At 40.1% G+C, this 22,728-nt stretch overlaps 1 protein-coding gene across 1 annotated transcript in view; it reads right to left on the minus strand.

Moving 5' to 3' along the window:
* Window positions 1–22,728, minus strand: part of HYDIN (HYDIN axonemal central pair apparatus protein) — a 378,086-nt gene that overhangs the window by 294,986 nt on the left and 60,372 nt on the right. The window contains 2 exon segments of the mRNA XM_006152662.1: window positions 4,741–4,940; window positions 19,861–19,995. Coding sequence (XP_006152724.1) covers window positions 4,741–4,940; window positions 19,861–19,995 — 335 coding nt within the window.

The following is a 22,728-nucleotide window of genomic DNA, read 5'->3' on the forward strand; positions in this document are numbered from 1 at the left end:
CCGAAAATTTTTCCCAAGCCCCATCCCGCTCCGGGGGCATGGGCTCTCCCGCGCCCCGCGCCGGCTTCCGCCGGGCGCGCCCCGCGCCGGCTTCCCAGTCCGTGGACTTTTGACTCCAAGTTTTCAAACTATAGTCACTGCTCTACCCTGTTATTAACAATCATGTTGACTGAAGAATCCTGTCAGGGCAACAGAATCACCCATGCAGTTTTCAAACTCGATACTTAACCAGGAGATCTCCCTGAGATTCTGATCCAATAAGATGACCACAAATTCAACTACATCCTTCCCATTATAGCCAATAGAGCTGCAAACCACAGAAGTCAATTGTGGCCGACTTAAACAGAAAGGAGATAGACTGAAAGGCTTTGAGGCAGCTCAGAAAATAGTTGGAAAACATGCAATTTGTGGAAATAACATCGAAACACTATTTTATAAAGAGTGTAAACAGGAAGGAAATAATATTTACAGAAAGGGAATTTAATGGTGAGACTTGGTTACAGCAATAATAAGAAAGATGAGAAATCTCACCTAAGATAGTATGAGAGCTCAGAAACTAGTAAAGGAATAAATCATTTCTACCTCTGATCAGGAGGCAATTGGAGAGGAAGAAGTGTTATCAGATCCTGGGGACCAGGACTATCTGGTAGAAGCTGGAACAATGGCAAGCCGGTGTGACAGCTGCTTAAACCACAGAGGAGAAGTACTCACTGTTGGGGACTCTACTGAAGATGGAGAGGGAACAGAACTACCTTGGCTTCTTCCTTCTTCCTACCCTCCATTCTCCTTCTAGTGCCTCCACCTGTCAAACCTTGCTGGAATCCAAGTGACCCAGGAAGCTGGGAAGGCTAACACAGCCCCAAAGTGATACTGAGCAGGGGAAGGACAAGAAGTGGGCCTGAGAGCTAACGAGCCCAGAACTGGGCCATGTCTGTCACATCAGGTTCTGATACCAACTAACTGGGGAAACTTGGAAAGCCATTATCCTCAGACTTGACTTCCGTCATCTGTAAAATGGGAACGCTGAACGAGAGACTGAAATATCTTGATGATTCCTGGCTAGTCCCTGGGTTGCCCATTTACCTTAGAATTGTTTCCACATTAAGAAAAGATGATGCTTCACATTTATAATTATACAGACAGATCTTTACATCGTTCTCTGCTTTACACTATTAAATCTGCGAAGTGATTTTGCTTTATATCTAATGAATCTAACATGTAAAAAGTTACCATTTATGAGTAATTATTAAGATTCAGCCAAACATTCCAGGAAAATTTGCTGCCTGCACTTGTTTTAACATCTGAGTGATTTCCCTTTTTCACAGAAAAAAAATACCAATGTAGCAAGGAAGATTTTAATGTGTATTATAAATGGTAGTTATAAGATTCTTTCAAAACAAAAAAAAATGGGACCAGCAGTTGGTATAATGGCTATGTTGCTAAATTCCCATGTAGCTGGCTGTAGTTCAAGTCCTGGACCCGGTGACTCAAACTCACGCCGGGCATGTGTGTGTGCGTGTGTGTCCAAGATCCCAAGAGGAGAATGGAGGAGAAGGAACTGTGGTGTGAAATCAGCCTGGGGGGGGTGATTTCTCACTTTCTGTCTCTCTGTCTCTCTGTCTTTCTGGCCAGCACATGTGCCCTATAGCAAAAACCTCTCAAAAAAATAAATAAATAAAAAATAAAAATCAATAAAGATGGATTCTTTCAAAGCCTTGGTGAGCCCGATGAAAAACGTACTTCCTTCTCCCCCGTTCAAATATGTGAGTGCCCTGTGAGGTGACTAATAAAGGCTGTACAAGTGCTTCGGAACCGTGTCAGGAGAGTGATTTCCAAAAAATCTTTGCCTTTGCTTTCGATGGTTCAAGTAATTCAGAGTCCTGCTTCCCCTAAGGTCCAGAAACCTGAAAAAAATGTGCCTCTCACACTAACAATTAAAAAAAAAAAATCAAACAGAAAGTGAAAAACAAAATCAGAACTTTTCTTGAACCAGTCAGAGAGCTGAGATTATAGGCAAACGGCCTGAAAGGTAACAGACAACCCCTGCCCCACAAGGGACACAGGACACGTGTAGATTGTCTCACCTGTTGCTTCTCCTCCTGGCAAATAGAACTTCCCTAAAGCAGAAGGAAGAATGAGAAAGACCACATGTTTCTCACTGAAAGAATGTTCTAATAAATGGTTAAATTTATGGGATAGTTAAGGTCCCATAAATTATAAAAATTAAAATTAGGGGGATTTTCCAAAAATAATGAAAGATCCACCAAGCTCAGAAAGCCTCAAGCAGGATTAAAACCAAAACCAAACAAAAACAAAACAAAATCCTACAACAGGAAACACACACACACACACACACACACACACACACACAAAACACCTGTACACATCATATTTAAACTGCTAGAAATCAAATATAAACACAAAATCATAAAAGCAGCCCAAGAAAAGGACATAATGACATACAGAGGAATAAACATAAGAATCACAGCAGATTTCTTATTAGGAAAATGTAAACTAGGGGCTAGCAGGTAGCGTGGTAATTAAGGCACTGGACTTCCACATGGCTGACTGTGGTTCAAGTCCTGGATCTGGTGGCTTGCATCTCCCCTTTCCCCCCCCCCCCACACACACTTTCTCTCTGTCTCTCTCTCTCTCTCTGGTGAATGTCTGTATTAAATCTAAAAAACAATAATGATAATAAATGAAATTAAATGGATGGTTCTTTAAAAAAAAGTAAACCAAAGGGCAATTGAGGATATCTTTAAAATACTGAAAAAAAAATACATAAAATTATCGGGACCAGCAGATGGCATAATGGCTACGTCACTGGACTTCCATGTAGTCGACCGCAGCTTGAGTCCCAGATCCGGTGGCTTAAACTCATGCCGGGCACATGTAGATGCGTGCTCAAGATCCCAAGAGAAGAATGGAGAAGAAGGGATTGTGGCGTGGCCATCCCCCTGGGGGGTGATTTCTCGCTTTCTGTCTCTCTGTTTCTCTCTTCCTGGTGAGTGCACACACCCTATAGCAAAAACTTCTCAAAAATAAATAAATAAGTAAATAAATAAATAAATAAATAAAATTGTCAACCAAGAATTCTATACTATAGAGAAAAATACTGTTCAAACTTAAGGAAAAAACCTTTTTGATAGATAAATGCTTAGGGAATTTATAGTAAACTTGTATTACAAAATATATTAAAGGAAATTTTTCATCCAGGAGAAAATGATTGTAGACACAAATGTGGAACTACATGAAAGGGTCAGAAAGAGTGATACACCTGAAATGCTCGGAAGGATAAGGCCTTACCATTCCAGGAACCTCTAAACCAAGAAATTTCCATGAGTATCCTATAGTAGTCTAACCTTTTGAAACCAGAAAGAAACAAGTGCTAACTAATGCTTTCTGAGAAATGTATCCTTAAACTAGCAAAGGATTCCACAGATAAAGCCCTTCTGAAAAAGATCTCACAATCCAGATCAATATATAAGCTATTTTCCCAAAAGCTATGGAAAAGAATTCTACCCCCTGCTTCCTATTTTCCCAAATTGGTCATTCTTGTTAAGGCCTCACTGACCAACTACTGTCTTCATGTCCCATAAAAAATAGTTCTTTCCCATCTTATAAGAGAATTCCTTGAGAGGGTTGTCTCATTATCCTTTATATTGCCCCATGGTGTCTACATTGTAGCTACTCAGTAATCATTCATATTAAAATCCAATCCCATCTCTTACTTGATCTGTGTTCTTGAGGGAATCATACAACCTCTCTACCCCTCAGTTTTATCATCTTCAAAGCCACCAATAGCAGGTTGAGTCCTCACATTCATCATTCTGAATCCCCCTTCTTCTCTCGTCTAGTTACAAAAACCCTTGTGATTACATTGGGCTCACCCAGAGGCTCTTGGATAATCTTTCCCTTTTAAGGTCAGCTGATTAGCAACCTTAATTACCTTAATCCTCCTTTGGCATGTAACATTATACAGTCACAGGTTTTAGAGATTAGAATCTGGACATACCTGGGGAACCATTATCCTGCCTACCACACTGGCATGACCACATCCGAATTAAAAATAAAAGAGCAAACACGGATATGGGACCTTCGTATGTTAATTAAATTAATTTCTTTTTTCTTCATAACAATCCTATGAAGTGGCAACTATAATTTCCCCCATTTTTCAGATGAGGAAGCTGAGGGTCAGGGGTCAAGGAATGGGGATGACCCCTATGCCCTGGAAAAGGCAAGGAAAGGGATTCTCCTTTCAAGCCTCCAGAAAGAACTACAACCATGCTCTCACTTTGATTTTATCCCAGTGAGACTTCTGAGGCACTGAAATGTGAGGTGATCAACTGGTGTTGATTTAAGCCACTTTATTTATGGTAATCTATTATAAAAGCAACAAAAAATGAATCCAGCTAAGTTATAAAAATTCTCAGTCAAAGCAAATATTTGTAAATTCCCAAGAGCTATAATTTATATTAAAAGGACTTTCATACAGCATTTCAAAACAAACAAACAGGTACGAGGATTTAGTAAAATGACGGAGATAAGATAGTAAATCTTAAATTTTAGTTTTCTCTAAGGTGAAGACAAAGTCTATTCTACATTAGTTGGGTTGTTAAACTTTACAATTGGAGACTGTAATAAGCTGTTATGCCCCAAATACTATTTTGGCAAATTACTTGGGTTGGCTAGAGTTAGCTATAATCAAGCAAAAACAAGAGCTGAAGAAATGCATACCTACAAGTTTTGATGTGAAACACAGCATCTTTGTTGCCAATGTTTCGTACCAGCAGAATCTTCTGAGTGCTGTATTTGACAGGGCAAGTGGAAAAATTCAGCTTGTCAGGAAAATCTAGGATGGCTCGTGCACCTCTAGCTTTGATGGGTACAATAAACTTTTCTCTTTCAGTAACACAGGTCAACATATGGGCGTAATCCTACAAAGGAACAGTACCGTCATTATTTGTGTGTGTGGCGGGCCGGGGAGGGAAACAAACAGTATGATCGCAAGAACTATGCAAGAAAAATGGTTGTATACCAGGCATCTTGCAAAACCACTTAGTGTACTTCTATAAAAACTTCTCAAGGTAATTACAGACATACTTTCAATAAGGTTCCCTCTCTGAGAGAGAAAACTGTTCAAGTATTCTTCAAGCCAGTAGAGAAGCTTATGCTTCCTGTTCTTCTGAGACTTACGGAGATCACATTGACGACAGTGATGGTCAAATCATGTTTTTCTTTACATCAAAGGAGATTCAAACCACTTTCCTCACCTCCTTCTCTACACCTTACTTATCCTTCTAACCCATGTATTAGATGGATGATTCTAATCACACACCTCTGTACCGATACTCTTTGCAATGTGACTTAGCTACTCTTTCATCTGGAATAGTCTACTTCTCCACCTGTTGGTTTGAGCAACAAAAGGTGATAGGAATTATGCTGTACCAGTTTCAACTTTAAGCCTCAAGAAACTCTGAACATAACTAATCTCATTCTTGGAATCCTACCACTGCCATGTAAGCAAGCCTGCTAGAGCCTACAGCAAGATGAGAGTCCAGATGTCCCAGCCCTATCAGCCTATAGCCAGCTGAACCCCACATATGGGAGAGAGCCCAGTCAAAATGATCAGAACTGCCTACCTGATGCATGAGTGGGCCCAGTTACGACAAGAAAAACTGTCCAGCTGAACCATAGTCTTACGAGTAATAATAATAAATGCTTATTATTTTAAGCCACTGAATTTTGGAATGATCTGTTATTATACAAGCAACATCTAACTGATACACTACAGTTTAAACTTTACCTCTTGTGCAAAGCCATTACTGACCATTCCAAATAAAAATGTTAAGGCTCGAGGTCTCTATTTTCCCCAGTCTTGAATCTAAATGCAATAGAAGGGCTAAATAAAGTCATTTTTTATGATATCCATCAGACAGAAATAGAACTCTCCTCCACAATACAGCAAAGAAAAAGTTAAAAGTGAGCCCTCACCAACAAACTAAGTTAATTATAAGAGGAAAGCATCAACAATTCTTTCCAGAATAAGCCAAATGCTTAGAAGGAACTGTGAAAGGAATGTGTTACCCAAACTATGTTTATTTTTCTTTATTTAAGTTTTCCCATCACTTTAGTGTATATTTTCGCTGCAAGGCCATCTTGATAAATGTAGTCTCTTTGAGTTCAGATTTCCTTTCGGTAATCATGTAAATGTTATTAAGTGATGGAGGTGTTTTTTAAAAGCTCTCTTTGGACTTTGAGCCTATGAGAAAACTTCAAAAGGCTTATGGAAAAAATGATACTGAAGCATGAGTTTATTTTTGATGCAAAAAATTATTTAAATCCATGCATATAGTTTTTTTTGATAACATGCATTTTTCCTGAATTTATTGAAGACCTCTCATAGAATAGGAATGGGGAATGGGAACCTCTGACACTCAGAAGGACTTATACACCTGTTCAGGCACTCAACCTCATGAAACCGCAGAACACGTAGAAAGCAATGGCATCCCAATTAGTCTATTCATTCCTCCACAGATTAAGTCTAGGACATGATCACAGTCATAGTCTAGCTTAAATTAGGATGGAGGAGACAATTAACAGATGAATAAAGGACATACAACGTACAATGCAATACATATATACACACACATGAACGTAAAATAGCCAGGAGTGCTGCCTGGCAGAGTCTTTATGCTTGCAGTTCTCTCTGCCCCTCTGAACTCCAAACTCATACCCAGTGCCCAGTCAGCATCGCATTGGATAAACTTACCATGTCCCAAATCAAGGCCCATGATTAATGTCACTGTCTGTATGGTGTGTAAAGGTTCCCTGCCAAGAGTCAGGGACAGGAGCTGAAATCCAGCCCACTCTGCTGGCCCCAGCTGCATTCATCCAAAGAGGCACCTTTTCCTAGTCCTCACAAGGATCCGCAAAGTCATTTTGGGTCCTGCTCCTGACTACTCTATGCTAACTTGTTCCCTCATACCCTCCCTGTCTCTGCACCGGCATCTCCATCCTTCCAGTAGTCTGGATTTAAAACCTCAAAAGTGCTGTTTCTCAATTTATGGTAAATCCTTATCCACACTGTGATCACTTCTCATCACCTCTACCCCTGCCACTCTGGCCGTTGGCACTTAAATCCTTCCCCAGCTAATAGGACTCTTTGACACACAGATGGAAATACAGACCTGACCAAGTACTCAACTCCATGAAGTCACTGACCCTTGCTCCTCTAAGGTTTATTTTCCAGAAGAATCCAGTTAAAATGTAAGTCAGCTTAAGTCATGCCTCTGCTCAAAAATCACTAAGGCCGAGAGCTGGGGTGCTTACGAAGGCTCTGGGCCTGACAGCCCATCATTTCTCTGGCCACATCTCCTCCTCTCCCCCTTGCTCATCTCTGCAGCTACAGAGCCTTCACACATGATGCTCTCTGTTCAGAGCATGCTTTCCTCACCATTCCCCCCTCTAGGACTTGGCACAATCATCCGTGCTCTCACTGCAGCCCACCTGACTGCTGTATTTTAAATTGAGCTCTCTCCTGCCCCATTGCTCCCTAACCTTTTGTCTTGTTTTACTTTTCCCCTCTGCCACCTACCATATTGTATATTCTACCTACTTACAAAGTTCACTGTACATGTCCCCTCAGTATTTCCATGTCAACAAGGATAACGATCATCTTCCTGACTTCTGTATATCCAATGCCTACAACAGTGCCTTGTACAGAGCAAACATTTAGCAAGTACTTGCTGCATGAAGGAAAACGAGTAATGTAATGAGTGAAGAAAATGAAGCATAACTAGGAGACAGAGTGATTGTGCCATGACCTGCACTGCTGAATGCATTTTTTGAGGGGAAGGAGCTGCGATTAGAAATAAACACATGCAGACACACAAATAGGAAAAAGAGAGGACTGGGTGGTCCAGACTCTTCTGATGAAGGCAGCCATGGCCCTTAGCCATTGTCACGTTTATTCCTTTACAGGACAAAAATGGGAAAAGGGGAAGTGGAATGCAAGGCCGGTTGTCTTCAGATGTCAATCAACTGAAGATGTGAAACCTCTGGTGCTTTGCAGTCCTATATGAGTTTTTTCTTAACTTCTCAGGCCTTCTCTGGCTAACACATAGTTTCCTTTAACCGACACCACCTTGCAGTCTTGACACAGAGACAGAATGTGTAGCCTTTTGTTAATGCTTTCACTAGCCTTGCAACGTTGGGAAAAAAAACCATGTTTCTGCATGTGTTTAAAGGTCACAATTGTGTTGCTCAAATCCGGCCACTCCCTACATGATTGGAGAGTCCTTCACATAGGGTAGGCAAGAAAGGCCTCTATGAGCAGCTGGAATTTCAGTAGAGACCTGAGTGAATGAGAAATGAAGTCACAAGGGTGGACAGCTCTCTGAGGGAAGAATGATTAGGAGTCCATGCCCAGAGGGGGACAAGGGAAGGAGACATACAGCCAAGAGGTTGTGGGGGCCACATCACCAAAGATCTTGTAAGTCACAGTTAGAACCTAAGGATGGCTAAAAACATTAAAGATGCTGAAAACTGATCAAGAAGTAACCTGACTTTTCTTTTAGAAAAAAACATTCACAAAGTCAGCCCCATAGCACAGCAGGTAAGCCCTGTGCACCGGGAGTCGGATCCAATATGGCCAACTGTGGTTTGAAATTCAGCCCCAGCAGTCTGAAAACCATGTCGGGAGTGTGAGCATGTTTGCCCAGGATCTTCATAGGAGAGAGGAATGGAGGAGGATTGTGGCATGACCACACCCCACGGAGAGTGTGTGTTCTCTCTCTCTCTCTCTCTGGCATTAAAAGAAAAGAAGGAGGAGGAGGAGAAAAAGAAGAAGGAGGGAAGGAGGGAAGGAGGGAAGGAGGGAAGGAGGGAAGGAGGGAAGGAGGGAAGGAGGGAAGGAAGGAAGGAAGGAAGGAAGGAAGGAAGGAAGGAGCGAGCACTAGCTTTCTCTCTGTGGAATGGACGATGGGAAAAGGGAGGCTAGTTAGGAAGATACTGCAGTAGTCCAGGAAAGGATGTTACTGACCAGGACTGGGATGGCCAAGTACTCAGCCTAGTATTTGGTCAGTAGTGAGTACTCAAAAAATGTTAGCTGTCATTATGAAACTTTTTTTTTACATACAGTAATTTGTGTAAAGCATATAAAAAACACGTTTTCTCTTTGTGTCAGTATAATAGTAATACAGGTAATGATAATAACAACAGGACAAGATAATTTCAGAAAGTGACAAGGGCTTTGAAGAAAATAAAACGAGGTAAAGTGATAATGTTGAAAGGGCTGCTTTAGATTAGGACAACCAAAGAAGCCTCCCTGAGTCAGTGACCTTGATAGACACTCGAATGGCAAAAGGACCCAGCCAGGAGAGATCGAGGAACAGATTGTTCTTGGCAAGAGGAAACTGTAAACCTTAAGGTAGAAGTGAGTAATAAAAATTAATGGACAGTAGTCATGAAATGTATTAAAACTGAATGTTGGACTCTTAGCTCTACAATTGATTCTGGTTTCTAAATGGTAGTGCCAGGCTCAAAAGTTATGCTATCTGGACATAATGAAGTACAAATTGCACTAAGCACCTTGATCTTATAAAACCCACAGAAATCGAGGGACCAGCAGATGGCGGTATGATTATGTTGCTGAATTCCCACATGGCCAACCACAGTTCGAGTCCTGGACCCGACAACTTGAAACTCATGCTGGGCATGAGAAAGATGGAGAAGGAATAGTGGCATGGCCATCCCCTCTAGAGGGTGATTTAGGCTTTTTGTCTGTCTCTCAGGTAAGCATATATGCCCTATAGCAAAAATCTCTCTTAAACACACACACCCACACCCACACCCACAGAATTCAGCAATGAAAAAGTCTAGTTTTTTTGTTTTGTGTGTGTGTGTGTTTTGTTTTGTTTTTTGAGAGGTTTTTGCTATAGGGCATATGCGCTAGTCAGACAGACAGACAGAAACAGAGAGACAGAAAGCAAGAAATTACCCCCCGGGGGGGATGGCCATGCCACAATCCCTTCTTCTCCATTCTCCACTCAGGATCTTGGCCACACACACACACACATGCCCCGCAAGAGTTTAAGCCACTGGGTCCAGGACTCGAACCACGGTCGACTACCTGGGAGTTCAGCGACATAGCCATTATGTGGACTGCTGGTCCCGAAAAAGTCTAGTTTTGATTACAGTAGAATCCTAAAGATATAAGTACTATCTCCACTGTTTCTTAGGAGATCAAACTCAACCAGCAAAGGTTTTGTTGGGAATTATAAACTGAAAAGCAACTGGCACATGTGGAAACTTACTAATTGAGGTTTTGAGAGGAAGAACATAAGATACTAACGGATCCAAGATCAGAAGAATCCTGAAGTGTTTTGTCTTATTCTGTGTTCACATATCCTCTGCCTTGTTCTATAAGGAATTTAAAACAGATGGAAATAGTTTAGGAGCCTAATTGAAATATTATGGGGGGTATTTTCAAACCATTTCCATTTCCCAAAAGAGGAAGGTTTGAAGTTTGATCAAAGTGGTGTATTTTTTCATAATCAATGCACACATCCACATGAAAATATGTGGTTCTTTAAACAATGCCTTTAAAATGTATTCCAACCTCTGAAGTTATACATTTAAAATGACTATATTAGATTATGTAATATACTATTTTATATTGCTCTATTGGCTTAAAATTAATTCAGATGTTATGACTTTGGCAGCTCCATCAGGCTGCAAGCTAAGCAATTACTTCAGCTGATGTACTCTTTTTCACTACACATAGATTCAGAGTGGGCAGGTCAGTATTCAAAGCCAAAAAATTTATTCTGAGTTCTTTCCCCTTTACTATGAGGGACTTATCCATGAGTTACTTCATATCCTTAAAGGTTATCCTGTATAACAATGCTCTCCAGGTGAAACTTCTGAATAATTTTTGTTATTAGCCTGCCTTCCAATATGCCCGTTCTCCAAACTAAAACACTAGCAGTAGATATGAAAAAGGCAGATGTGACTTTCTGAGTAAGGAAAAGACTGAATTTGGATTTTACATTAGCCCCATGATAGGACACAAACATGGCAGTAATTCTGTCCTTTAAGGTCTCAGACAAAAGAAAATTATGTCCTCTACTGCAATAAAGGCCTCTGTGTGGTGATCAAGGGGGATACCAATGTGGTTATGTCCTCACATCCTCTTTCTACCTTTCCTCTACTCCTACACTTGAAGGAGTAATGGCAACCAGAGTGAAATCACATCTGATTATGGCTCAATGAAGGTAATACTCGGTGCCCCTGGAAATTCTAAATGCCTTAATCAGTTGAAAGTATCCATTATATTGCTCTTTCTCAATCCAAAGTTCACTCCTCAAAAGAGAAAAATCAGTTCTAAAGTCTCAATCAGTTTAAAAATAAGATTGATGTCATGTTGGGAAAATTAACTTTGTATACCGTAAAGATGTACAGTGATTGAATGTAGAAAAAAACAGGAAGAAGAAGAAAAAATTGCTATACTTTTCTATAGTACTTGCAAGGCTTCTAAGACTCTTCATGACCTCATCTTCTGCAACCTTGTCTACCATTTTCCAGGAGCTTCCTCTGCTCCAGCATTACTAGCCGGAGCCTGCTGCCAAGCATGTTCCTGCTACAGAAATATAAGACTTTGTACTTGCTGTTCCCTCTCCCAGACAGATCTTCACTGAGATATCTGCATGGCTTAAATCAGTCTTTCTTGACCCCTCTGATGAAATAAACAGAGCCCTCATCACTCTCTATCTCCTATCCTGTCAATATGTGACATTAAATTACACATTTGTTTGTTTGCATGTTTCTTCATCATGGAACATAAGCTCCATGAAAGCCAAAGACTATTGCAGTTTCCATTGGATCCTGGCTTATAGAACTGGGTCTGGAAAAGAGTGAAAGAATATTATTCTTCTAAAATATCTTTATTTCAATCTCTTCAGCAAATGGTGTTGGAAAAACTGGATCTCCACCTGTATAAAAATTAAACTGTACCCCTATCTCTCACCATTAACAAAAATGAACTCAAAGTGGATCAAAGATCTAAACATAAAACTTCAAACTATAAAACTACTGGTAGAAAACACAGGGAAAACCCTTAGAGACATTGGAGTGGGCAAAGACTTCTTAAATAAGCCCCCCAAAGCAAGGCAGTAATCCCAAAAATAGACAAGTAGGATTACATCAGGCCAAAAGGCTTCTGCACAGGGCCAGCAGGCAGTGTAATGGTTACATCGCTGGACTCCCACATAGTCTACTGTGGTTTGAGTCCCAGACCCAGTGGCTTAAAACTCATTTCAGGCACATGTGTGTGTGTGCCCAAAATCTGGAGAGAAGAATGGAGGAGAAGGGAATATGGTGTGGCCATCCCCACTGGGCAGTAATTTCTCTCTTTCCGTCTGTCTCTCTAGTGAATGCATACCCCCTATAGCAAAAAATCTCTCTTAAAAATATAAAAAAGCTTATGCACAGCAAGAGAAACAATAATAAGAGTGAAGAGACAACCCTTGGAATGGGAGGATATATTTGCAAACTCACCCTCAGATAAGGGATTGATAACCAACATATACAAGGAACTGGACCAGCTAATCTGCAGAAAAATACTCAGGCAAATTAAAAGACAGGCAAATGACCTGTTAAGATAACTCTCTAAGGAAGACATATGAACTACCAAAAAGCATATGAAAAAATGTTCAACATCCCTTATCATAAGGGAGGTACAAATCAAAACCACTCTGAGATACCACCTAACCTCAGTCAGAATGGATAAGATTTAAAATTTAAAGAATGATAAGTTCTAGTGAGGTTGTGGTAAAAAAGAAACTCTCCTACACTGTTGGTAGAAATGTAAATTAGTACAGCCACTGTGGAGAACAATATGGAGGTCCCTCAAAGACCTACAAATAGAACTACCATAAGATCCAGCAATTCCACTCCTGGGTTTCTACCCAAAGGATAGGAATACACAGTGGGAAAAACACTTGCACATCCATGTTTATTGCAGCATTATTCACAACTGCTAAGACATGGAATCAACCCAAATGTCCAAGAACAGATGAATAGATTCAAAAGTATGGCACATAGGGAACCAGCAGTTAGCGTGATGGCTATGTCACTGGACTCCCACGTAGTCGACCGTGGCTGGACCTGGTGGCTTAAAACTCACGCCGGGCGCATGTGCATGCATGTGTGCCCAAGATCCCGAGAGGAGAATGGAGGAGAAGGGATTGCGGCGTGACCATCCCCCCTGGGGGGTGATTTCTCGCCAAAAGTATGGCACATAGGGAACCAGCAGTTAGCGTGATGGCTATGTCACTGGACTCCCACGTAGTCGACCGTGGCTGGACCTGGTGGCTTAAAACTCACGCCGGGCGCATGTGCATGCATGTGTGCCCAAGATCCCGAGAGGAGAATGGAGGAGAAGGGATTGCGGCGTGACCATCCCCCCTGGGGGGTGATTTCTCGCTTTCTGTCTCTATGTCTCTCTCTCTGTCTGTCTGGCGAGCGCACGCACCCTATAGTGAAACCTCCCTCCCCCCCAAAGAAAAGTATAGCACATATACACTGTGGAATACTACTCTGCCATAAAAACCAATGAGACCCTGGCATTTGATAGAAAGTAGATGAATATGGGAGCTGGCAAGTGGTGTGGTGATTAGGGGTGCTGGACTCCAATATGGCCAACTGTCGTTTGAGTCCCAGACCTGGTGGCTTGCTTTCTCACTCCTGCCCCTCTCTGTCCTCCTCTGCTCAAATTTTAAAAATAAATAAACAAGATAAATAATTAAAAAAAAAAAGAAAGTCAATGAATATGGAAGACTTAATGCTAAGCAAAGCAAGTCAGATTATGAAAGAGGGCATTGTGTATCCCCACGTAATATATACTGAATGTCTGGACTCTATGGCAGAAGCTGAAAGATTGGAAGGTATAAAAACAAGGAGAGCAACTGAGAATACTAGAGACTGTGAAAGGAGGGTGGAAAATAATGAGGGTGGGACGAAGGGAGGCAAGGGGAGAAAAAAAAAAAATTTAACAGACATGTGGAGTCCAGCACCTTACTCAATTTGCCACCACTGGCCCCCAGGCCATGGTTTTTAACTCTCATAGTAACAACCCAGGAAAACCATTCTAACAACAATTAGATATTTTCTTAAAATATAACTGATCAATTAAATTGCACCACTGCACACTTTTTTCAAAACATTGCTATCATTTCCATATTCCATTATTGTAAATAAATGCTTTCTTAAATCCAAGGAAGTACTCTGCTTTACTTTCATAAAGTCTAATGTTTTTATATTCATTTTAATAGTAAAGACACAAATTTAAGAGGCCAAGAAAAACACCAGGCTCCAGAATTACACAGTATTATTTGATGGTAAAATTGACTATTATATTTTTATACTTCATGAGATACACACTAAGATTATTAGATGAATAACAAATCTAATCATTAAAAATAAAGTCTGGGTGAGGGGAGATAAGAAAAGCCAATGTGAATTTGTTGCACCTGTTATCTGGTATTTGACATTCTTAACAAGTTTCATCCACAGGAAGCCTGATTAATAGATGACAGGGAAAAAATGTAAACTGCATTATCATCTTCAACATACTAATATACATGACTGCTGAAAATCCAATTGAATGTGGACTGACTTATTAACTGTGGCATGCTGCAATTGACATATCTCACCCTCCAGATGTGAGGAGGGTAAATAAGGATGGAGTGTGCTCAGAGCAGCAGGGGATAAGGATGAAAATATACATCTGCACTTTGACTATCAATTTGGCCTACCGAAGGAACAATGATGCTTAGTGAAATGATTGACTTCTATTTTTCCTAAAATAAATCTGGCTTTAGTTACTCTTCTGCTATATTCTGGACAGCATGGAAGACAGCATGCCTACCCTGGCCAGTCATTCTACACATGGCCTTGACGGCTTTCCAGCAGTGAGGGCAACTGTAGACACTGAATACTCATCATCAGTCTCAGGCAGACAGCACAAAGAGAAAGCATCTCTATCATCAGGAAAATGAATTCTGTGAGTTAGGTATAGCTGGGTCTAAGCCCAACACAAAAGGTTCACATATCCAAAACTAGATCATTAAATCTCTCATAGGTAATCATTGTCCTCACTATGTTGTCTCAGATATGCGTATGTATAACCTTGATAACTTAAAAAAAATATTTTAGAGAGTTTTTGTTGTTGTTGTTATAGGGTGCATGTGCTTGCTGGAGGGAGAGACAGAAAGTGAGAAATCACCCCCCTCCCCAGGGGGGATGGCCACACCACAATCCCTTCTCCTCCATTCTCCTCTTGGGATCTTGGGTATGCACGCGTACATGCCCAGAGTGAGTTTTAAGCCACCAGGTCTGGGACTCAAACTACAGCCTACTACATGGGAGTCCAGCAATGTAATCATTACATCATTTGCTGGTCCCGATGTTCAAATATTTGAAAGAAGTACAAGTATTTGTTTAACTTAGTTAATTTTTTTAACTTAGGGGTTTCCCAATAGACATACAATGTTGGATAAATTAAAATGTTAAGATGGGATGAAAGAGCTAGGAGTAGGAAAAGCAGCTGCAAAATATAGCTTGGAAAAATAATCTGTCCTCCTCTGCTCAAATTTTAAAAATAAATAAACAAGATAAATAATTAAAAAAAAAAAGAAAGTCAATGAATATGGAAGACTTAATGCTAAGCAAAGCAAGTCAGATTATGAAAGAGGGCATTGTGTATCCCCACGTAATATATACTGAATGTCTGGACTCTATGGCAGAAGCTGAAAGATTGGAAGGTATAAAAACAAGGAGAGCAACTGAGAATACTAGAGACTGTGAAAGGAGGGTGGAAAATAATGAGGGTGGGACGAAGGGAGGCAAGGGGAGAAAAAAAAAAAATTTAACAGACATGTGGAGTCCAGCACCTTACTCAATTTGCCACCACTGGCCCCCAGGCCATGGTTTTTAACTCTCATAGTAACAACCCAGGAAAACCATTCTAACAACAATTAGATATTTTCTTAAAATATAACTGATCAATTAAATTGCACCACTGCACACTTTTTTCAAAACATTGCTATCATTTCCATATTCCATTATTGTAAATAAATGCTTTCTTAAATCCAAGGAAGTACTCTGCTTTACTTTCATAAAGTCTAATGTTTTTATATTCATTTTAATAGTAAAGACACAAATTTAAGAGGCCAAGAAAAACACCAGGCTCCAGAATTACACAGTATTATTTGATGGTAAAATTGACTATTATATTTTTATACTTCATGAGATACACACTAAGATTATTAGATGAATAACAAATCTAATCATTAAAAATAAAGTCTGGGTGAGGGGAGATAAGAAAAGCCAATGTGAATTTGTTGCACCTGTTATCTGGTATTTGACATTCTTAACAAGTTTCATCCACAGGAAGCCTGATTAATAGATGACAGGGAAAAAATGTAAACTGCATTATCATCTTCAACATACTAATATACATGACTGCTGAAAATCCAATTGAATGTGGACTGACTTATTAACTGTGGCATGCTGCAATTGACATATCTCACCCTCCAGATGTGAGGAGGGTAAATAAGGATGGAGTGTGCTCAGAGCAGCAGGGGATAAGGATGAAAATATACATCTGCACTTTGACTATCAATTTGGCCTACCGAAGGAACAATGATGCTTAGTGAAATGATTGACTTCTATTTTTCCTAAAATAAATCTGGCTTTAGTTACTCTTCTGCTATATTCTGGACAGCATGGAAGACAGCATGCCTACCCTGGCCAGTCATTCTACACATGGCCTTGACGGCTTTCCAGCAGTGAGGGCAACTGTAGACACTGAATACTCATCATCAGTCTCAGGCAGACAGCACAAAGAGAAAGCATCTCTATCATCAGGAAAATGAATTCTGTGAGTTAGGTATAGCTGGGTCTAAGCCCAACACAAAAGGTTCACATATCCAAAACTAGATCATTAAATCTCTCATAGGTAATCATTGTCCTCACTATGTTGTCTCAGATATGCGTATGTATAACCTTGATAACTTAAAAAAAATATTTTAGAGAGTTTTTGTTGTTGTTGTTATAGGGTGCATGTGCTTGCTGGAGGGAGAGACAGAAAGTGAGAAATCACCCCCCTCCCCAGGGGGGATGGCCACACCACAATCCCTTCTCCTCCATTCTCCTCTTGGGATCTTGGGTATGCACGCGTACATGCCCAGAGTGAGTTTTAAGCCACCAGGTCTGGGACTCAAACTACAGCCTACTACATGGGAGTCCAGCAATGTAATCATTACATCATTTGCTGGTCCCGATGTTCAAATATTTGAAAGAAGTACAAGTATTTGTTTAACTTAGTTAATTTTTTTAACTTAGGGGTTTCCCAATAGACATACAATGTTGGATAAATTAAAATGTTAAGATGGGATGAAAGAGCTAGGAGTAGGAAAAGCAGCTGCAAAATATAGCTTGGAAAAATAATCCTCAAGGACAATGTTAGCAGTCCATAGTAATAAATACCAAAATAAACCAAAACAAAAATAATAAACAAACTACCTCTCTTTTCTTTTAGCTTTTGATTATGGAAAATTTAAAACTTACACAAAGAAAACAAAATAATATAACAATCCTCAATGTGTTCACCACTCAGCTTTAGGAATTACTGAAATAACATTCTGTTATTCTGATTTCATCTATACATTCACTCACTCATCCCCGGGTATACAGACTTTTCAGGTAAAATTTATATATATATGTTGGAAAGCATAAATATAAATATATAATCTTGATAGATGAAATAATCCATGTAATCCACATGTCTCTAAGGATACAGAACAGTCCTCCTCCTCAGAAAGTCTCACATGTTAATTTTTTCAGCCAGACTACCTGCAGGTAGAACGATTCCTGTCCTACGAAAGACATACTTTCTCCAGCACAGAAGAAAATGAAAGAAAGCCTACTCCAGAATGCTTCGTGTTTTGGGATCAGCAGTTAGCGTAATGGCTATGTTGCTGGACTCCCATGTAGTCGACCGTGGTTCGAGTCTTGAGCACACACACCCTATAGCAAAAACCTCTCAAAAAAAAAAAAAAAAAAAAGAATGCTTTGTGTTTCAAGCTGCACAGAGGCTTATCGGCTTCTTGCAGAATAGCAGTGTATGAATCTGACACCCAAACTAAATCCCAGCACTGTTCTCTTGATAGATAGTATTAAGATAGAAAGCCTCCAGGACAAAAGAAAAAAAAAAAAAGGATTTTGACAATGTGTAACAAAAAGCACTACCTCCAGAGTGAGTTATTTTTTCATTGATTTCAGCTGTACCCCAAACAAAATCACAGGTCCATAAACACAACCCAAGAAATAAACAGTAATACTACAAACTGACAAAATAGTAGCATCAGTATTATTATAATGAGATTTCTAACCCACCACTACAGTGAATAAATTATTGGCAGACCACATTAAATTCTTTCTACCTGCTCTTTAGAAAAGTGGCAATAATGGCATTAGAAGCAGGAATACTGGAAATGACATGAACAGCAACTAGTAAGAATTTCTGGTGGAGAAGCGGGGACTCAAAAGCTATCAATAACTCGTCAGATTCCATTGTACTCTTCTGATGCCAGCCACAAAGGCTGGCATACTATTAATATTATATTTAACCCAACATTTTGTTATTCCTAGTTAAGTCTTTATTTCCGTCTTCATTTCATCAGTCATGCTAGTAAAACCTCTTTCTTCCCACAAGTCCCATTTAGGTCTATAGAGGGGGAAAAAAAAAAAAAACAACTTGACCAATGATTCCGTCCATTAAGAGAAGGGCCAAAGAGAAGACCTTCACTATCAGTCCCTTACCTGTTCCTTCCCTCCGAGAAGGAACTAGACTTTCTATAACTAAGATGAATCTGAGAATGGCCTAGATTCCTCACAGCTATAGGTGGCACTAAGGGGAAAACGGTCTTCTCTTTCTGAATGCAAATGTAGATGGGAATAAGTAGACTAGGCAAGTCTCTGTTCTGGGCTCTAGCTTCTCCACTCATGCTTAGGTCAACCAGCAGGTTGGGTCAGTACTTTACCAAGGATGAGTTATTTACTAGTCATTGGGGAATGGGAGACCCCATCTGGGCCTCAGGTTCTGGACACATTCTTTGCCATTATAAAGGTTAATACTGTGATTAGGTCTTGGGTCTCTTTCTCAACTACTGGGTTGTCAGAAAAGTCATGACACATTTTTTCTGTTTTCCTATGCAAAAATGTGTCATGACTTTTGTGGCAAGCCAATATTTAGAATCTGAGAAGGAAAGATGTAACCACTAGAGTCCTAAACTTCCAAGAAACCATAATCATTATCCTTTGCCTTATCTCATTGCATCTAGACTACAGCTTTCTCTTTCTGTGTGTACCTAGCTGTAAACTCAAATATAAATATGTTGGGCTAGGGGCTTAAGAAGGGGGTTATGGGGTGTGGGCAGCCAACAGGATCACTCTTCTTTATACCCTGTCTACTTACAACTCATATAAGTCCTCAACACTGGATGACAATTGTTTCCTCATTCCCAGTGGTGCACCTTCCCCTTCTCTCACACACTCTTAAAATTCCTCCTGCCACTGCCACTACCACCACCACCATCTATATCACTATCACCAACAATGGCAATACATCCACCATCTACACCAACACTAACACTCACAAATACCAACATTACCACCATCATGTGCCAACACTAACAACATTGCTACCACCACCACCTCCATGAATGCGTAGAATTAAATTATAAATTGCTACTGATAAGTATTCAACCGATTTCTTGCATTTGCTGCTATTACCTTGTTCTCCTCTGGAGTGAAGAGAATTCGAAATGTAGATGGCACTCCTGGGGCTACTTTGTGGCCAATATCTTTAGGGCTGATTACTTTAAAGTAAGGTGAGCTTTCCTCAACAACTTTCACCATCCTTGGAATCTGAAGAAAAAAACACATGATGATGGATATAGTGCATATGGGGCGGGGCGGAGGCGGGGTGGGGGGAGAAGAAGAAATAACACAGGACACAGACTGAAAACAACTAGTTACTAGACATATAACCCTGGTCAAGTCTGAACTTCAGTTTCCTCAAAGTAAGCATTCAGTACGCTCTTTTAAAACATTATTTTTAGTCATTTTACTATTGTTACAAGTCTTTGCTCATGTTATTATTTAAATGTGCCTGTAATCAGAGACTAACTGCTTGATCAGCTAAAATCCCACCACAGAGCAGAGAAGTTTCCAACACTTGAGAACTGCTCTGAGAGATGAAACCATTCTTACTGCATTCCTTCTGTGGACTATCCCCTGTGCATGACATGCCACTTCAACCTCAATAACTTCTGATCTTCACTATGACTCCCAGACCACAGATGAAGAAACAGACGATTGCCCAAGGTGGTACAGCTCCATCAAGCATCAGCACTGGGAGTCAAGTCCTGGCCTGACTCTCTGGGATCATCTTCAGTAAACACTACTATGAAGCCAAGGCAAAAATATGATATCCCCAGGCCAGTGCGAGAACAGCTTCAAACAGTTTCATTCTTTAAATGTCATATTCTTGGGCCAAAGTGGCATGGTAGTTAAGACGGCAGGATCCCATATGGCCAACTGCACGGTCTGAGTCCTGGAAAGGTGGCTTGAAAAACACAGTGTGTATGTGTGTGTGTGTGTGTGTGTGTGTGTGTGTGTGTGTACATGCCCAAACTCTCGAGAGGAGAAAGGAAAAGTGGTGTGGTGTGATGTGGCCATCTCCTGTGAGGGGTGCTTTCTTACTTTGTCTTCTCTCACCCTCTCTGTCTCTGGTAAGTGCACATGCCTTATAGCAAAAATGGAAAGTCTCATTCTTCTGCTCTGTTTGCCTCTTCCACCGTTACATATATCTATATCAGCCCAAGCAATAAAAGACACACAATTATAAGAGGAATTGAGGTAATCGGGAGTAGAGGTTCTAAGGACACACACATACAAAGGACGGTTCCTTTTCCTTTTCTTTTAAAAAAAGACTCAAAAGGATAGGAAAAATGTTAAGTATAATTAATGTATGATCTAAAAGTCACAAACAAAAAATGAGAGAAAAAGAAGTCCCACAACTTCCTAAAGCTATAACCCAGGCAAAGAAAGAAAGAAAGAAAGAAAGAAAGAAAGAAAGAAAGAAAGAAAGAAAGAAAGGAAGAAAGAAAGAATGAATGAATCCAGATAGATCTGAAGACTAGAGAGTGGGGAGATGAGAAAGGTGTACATGGAACTGATAGAAATAAAATTGGCTTTGCTGGTAATGGGAATGTGAAGTGGCATTTATGGTGTGCTGAATGACATTCTGTGACACTGCTTTCTGGGAGTACTTTTAATTAAAAGTATAATTGTTGACTAAAAACAAGTAAACAGCAGCAACATCAATATCAGTAGTAACCATATTACTGGTTTAGTGCTTACTATGTGACAGCAGGCACGAAGCTCAATACATTCATTATCTTATTTAATATTCAAAACACTGTGTTGAAACGGGTACTATTATTATCCTCATGGGTTGGAGAAGTGACTTACTCAACGTCTCAGGCATAGCTGAATCTGAACCTAGATTAGTCTGACTCTGGAGCCTGGGTGTGTATAATTATATCCCAAATAGAATCATGTTCTGGCTGATAGAGTTGTTTATGACTTACTCTCACATTGTGTGTGTATGTGACAGACAAAGAAATGATGACCGAACAGGCTTTGTCTGTACTCTGTGCCAGTGAGGAAGCAAATAAAAGGGAAATGGCACAAAAAGCATTTCTTGGTGCCCCAAATCTATTCCAGTGGTTCCTTTTTAGACCATGAACTAAGAAAGTAGAGAGGCAGGCTTACAAGAGCCAACTAGTACAAAGGTTCTAGAGTAACTCACCCAAGAAGCCTGTCTAGCCTAGAGAAAGCTGTCTACTTGTTGGTAGCTGAACTTCCTTTGGATGGGAACTCTCTTTCCATGAGGCCAACACTCTGGCTGCTTCTTAGTAAGAAATGTTGGGTTACTCATGAGAACTAAGTCTACATTGGCAGACAAGATTCACACATTCCTCCTACCCAAGACTTGCTCATACATACCCACTGAAGATCATTTCTGGCTAGGGTCAGGGATGAGTGGTAAGAACCTTTCAACTAGCTCCTCTTTGCCTTTAACAACCTAAAAATACCCAAGCAAGAGTTTAAAAGTACATGCAAAGATAGTGTCTTAATGTCTATGTAATGTATCTCTTCTTGAGGTTTAGGAACATAACCCAGAGCACCTTAGGGTTCTTTTTCTCCTATTTACTTTTAGTTTCTATTCCTTGAGCTTCTCTTGCTAACACTACTACAGCAAATAACTAAGTATCCCAATTTCTCCAGAGTCTCACTTTGCTGTCACCAAATCACCCCATTGATCTCTGAAAGGCATCACTGATTCCTTTAATGAGCTACTTTACCAAATACAACTGCAAGTCTTCCTATTTTCTTGGATTCTTTATTTATTTTCTCATAGAATATTTTGTCTCCCTGTTCTTAGACTCCTGTAAGTACTCCTGCTAGCCTTTGCACCTTAAATTTAGCATCTCTCAGATACCTACTTCCCCATCTGATTACTTTTCACACTTAATTGTGCTTCATCCTGACCTTCTGCATTATTATTTCTATTATTACTATGATATGTCAAGG

This window comes from Tupaia chinensis, unplaced genomic scaffold (assembly GCF_000334495.1).
Source record: "Tupaia chinensis unplaced genomic scaffold, TupChi_1.0 Scaffold000355_1, whole genome shotgun sequence".
Lineage (NCBI taxonomy): Eukaryota > Metazoa > Chordata > Mammalia > Scandentia > Tupaiidae > Tupaia > Tupaia belangeri.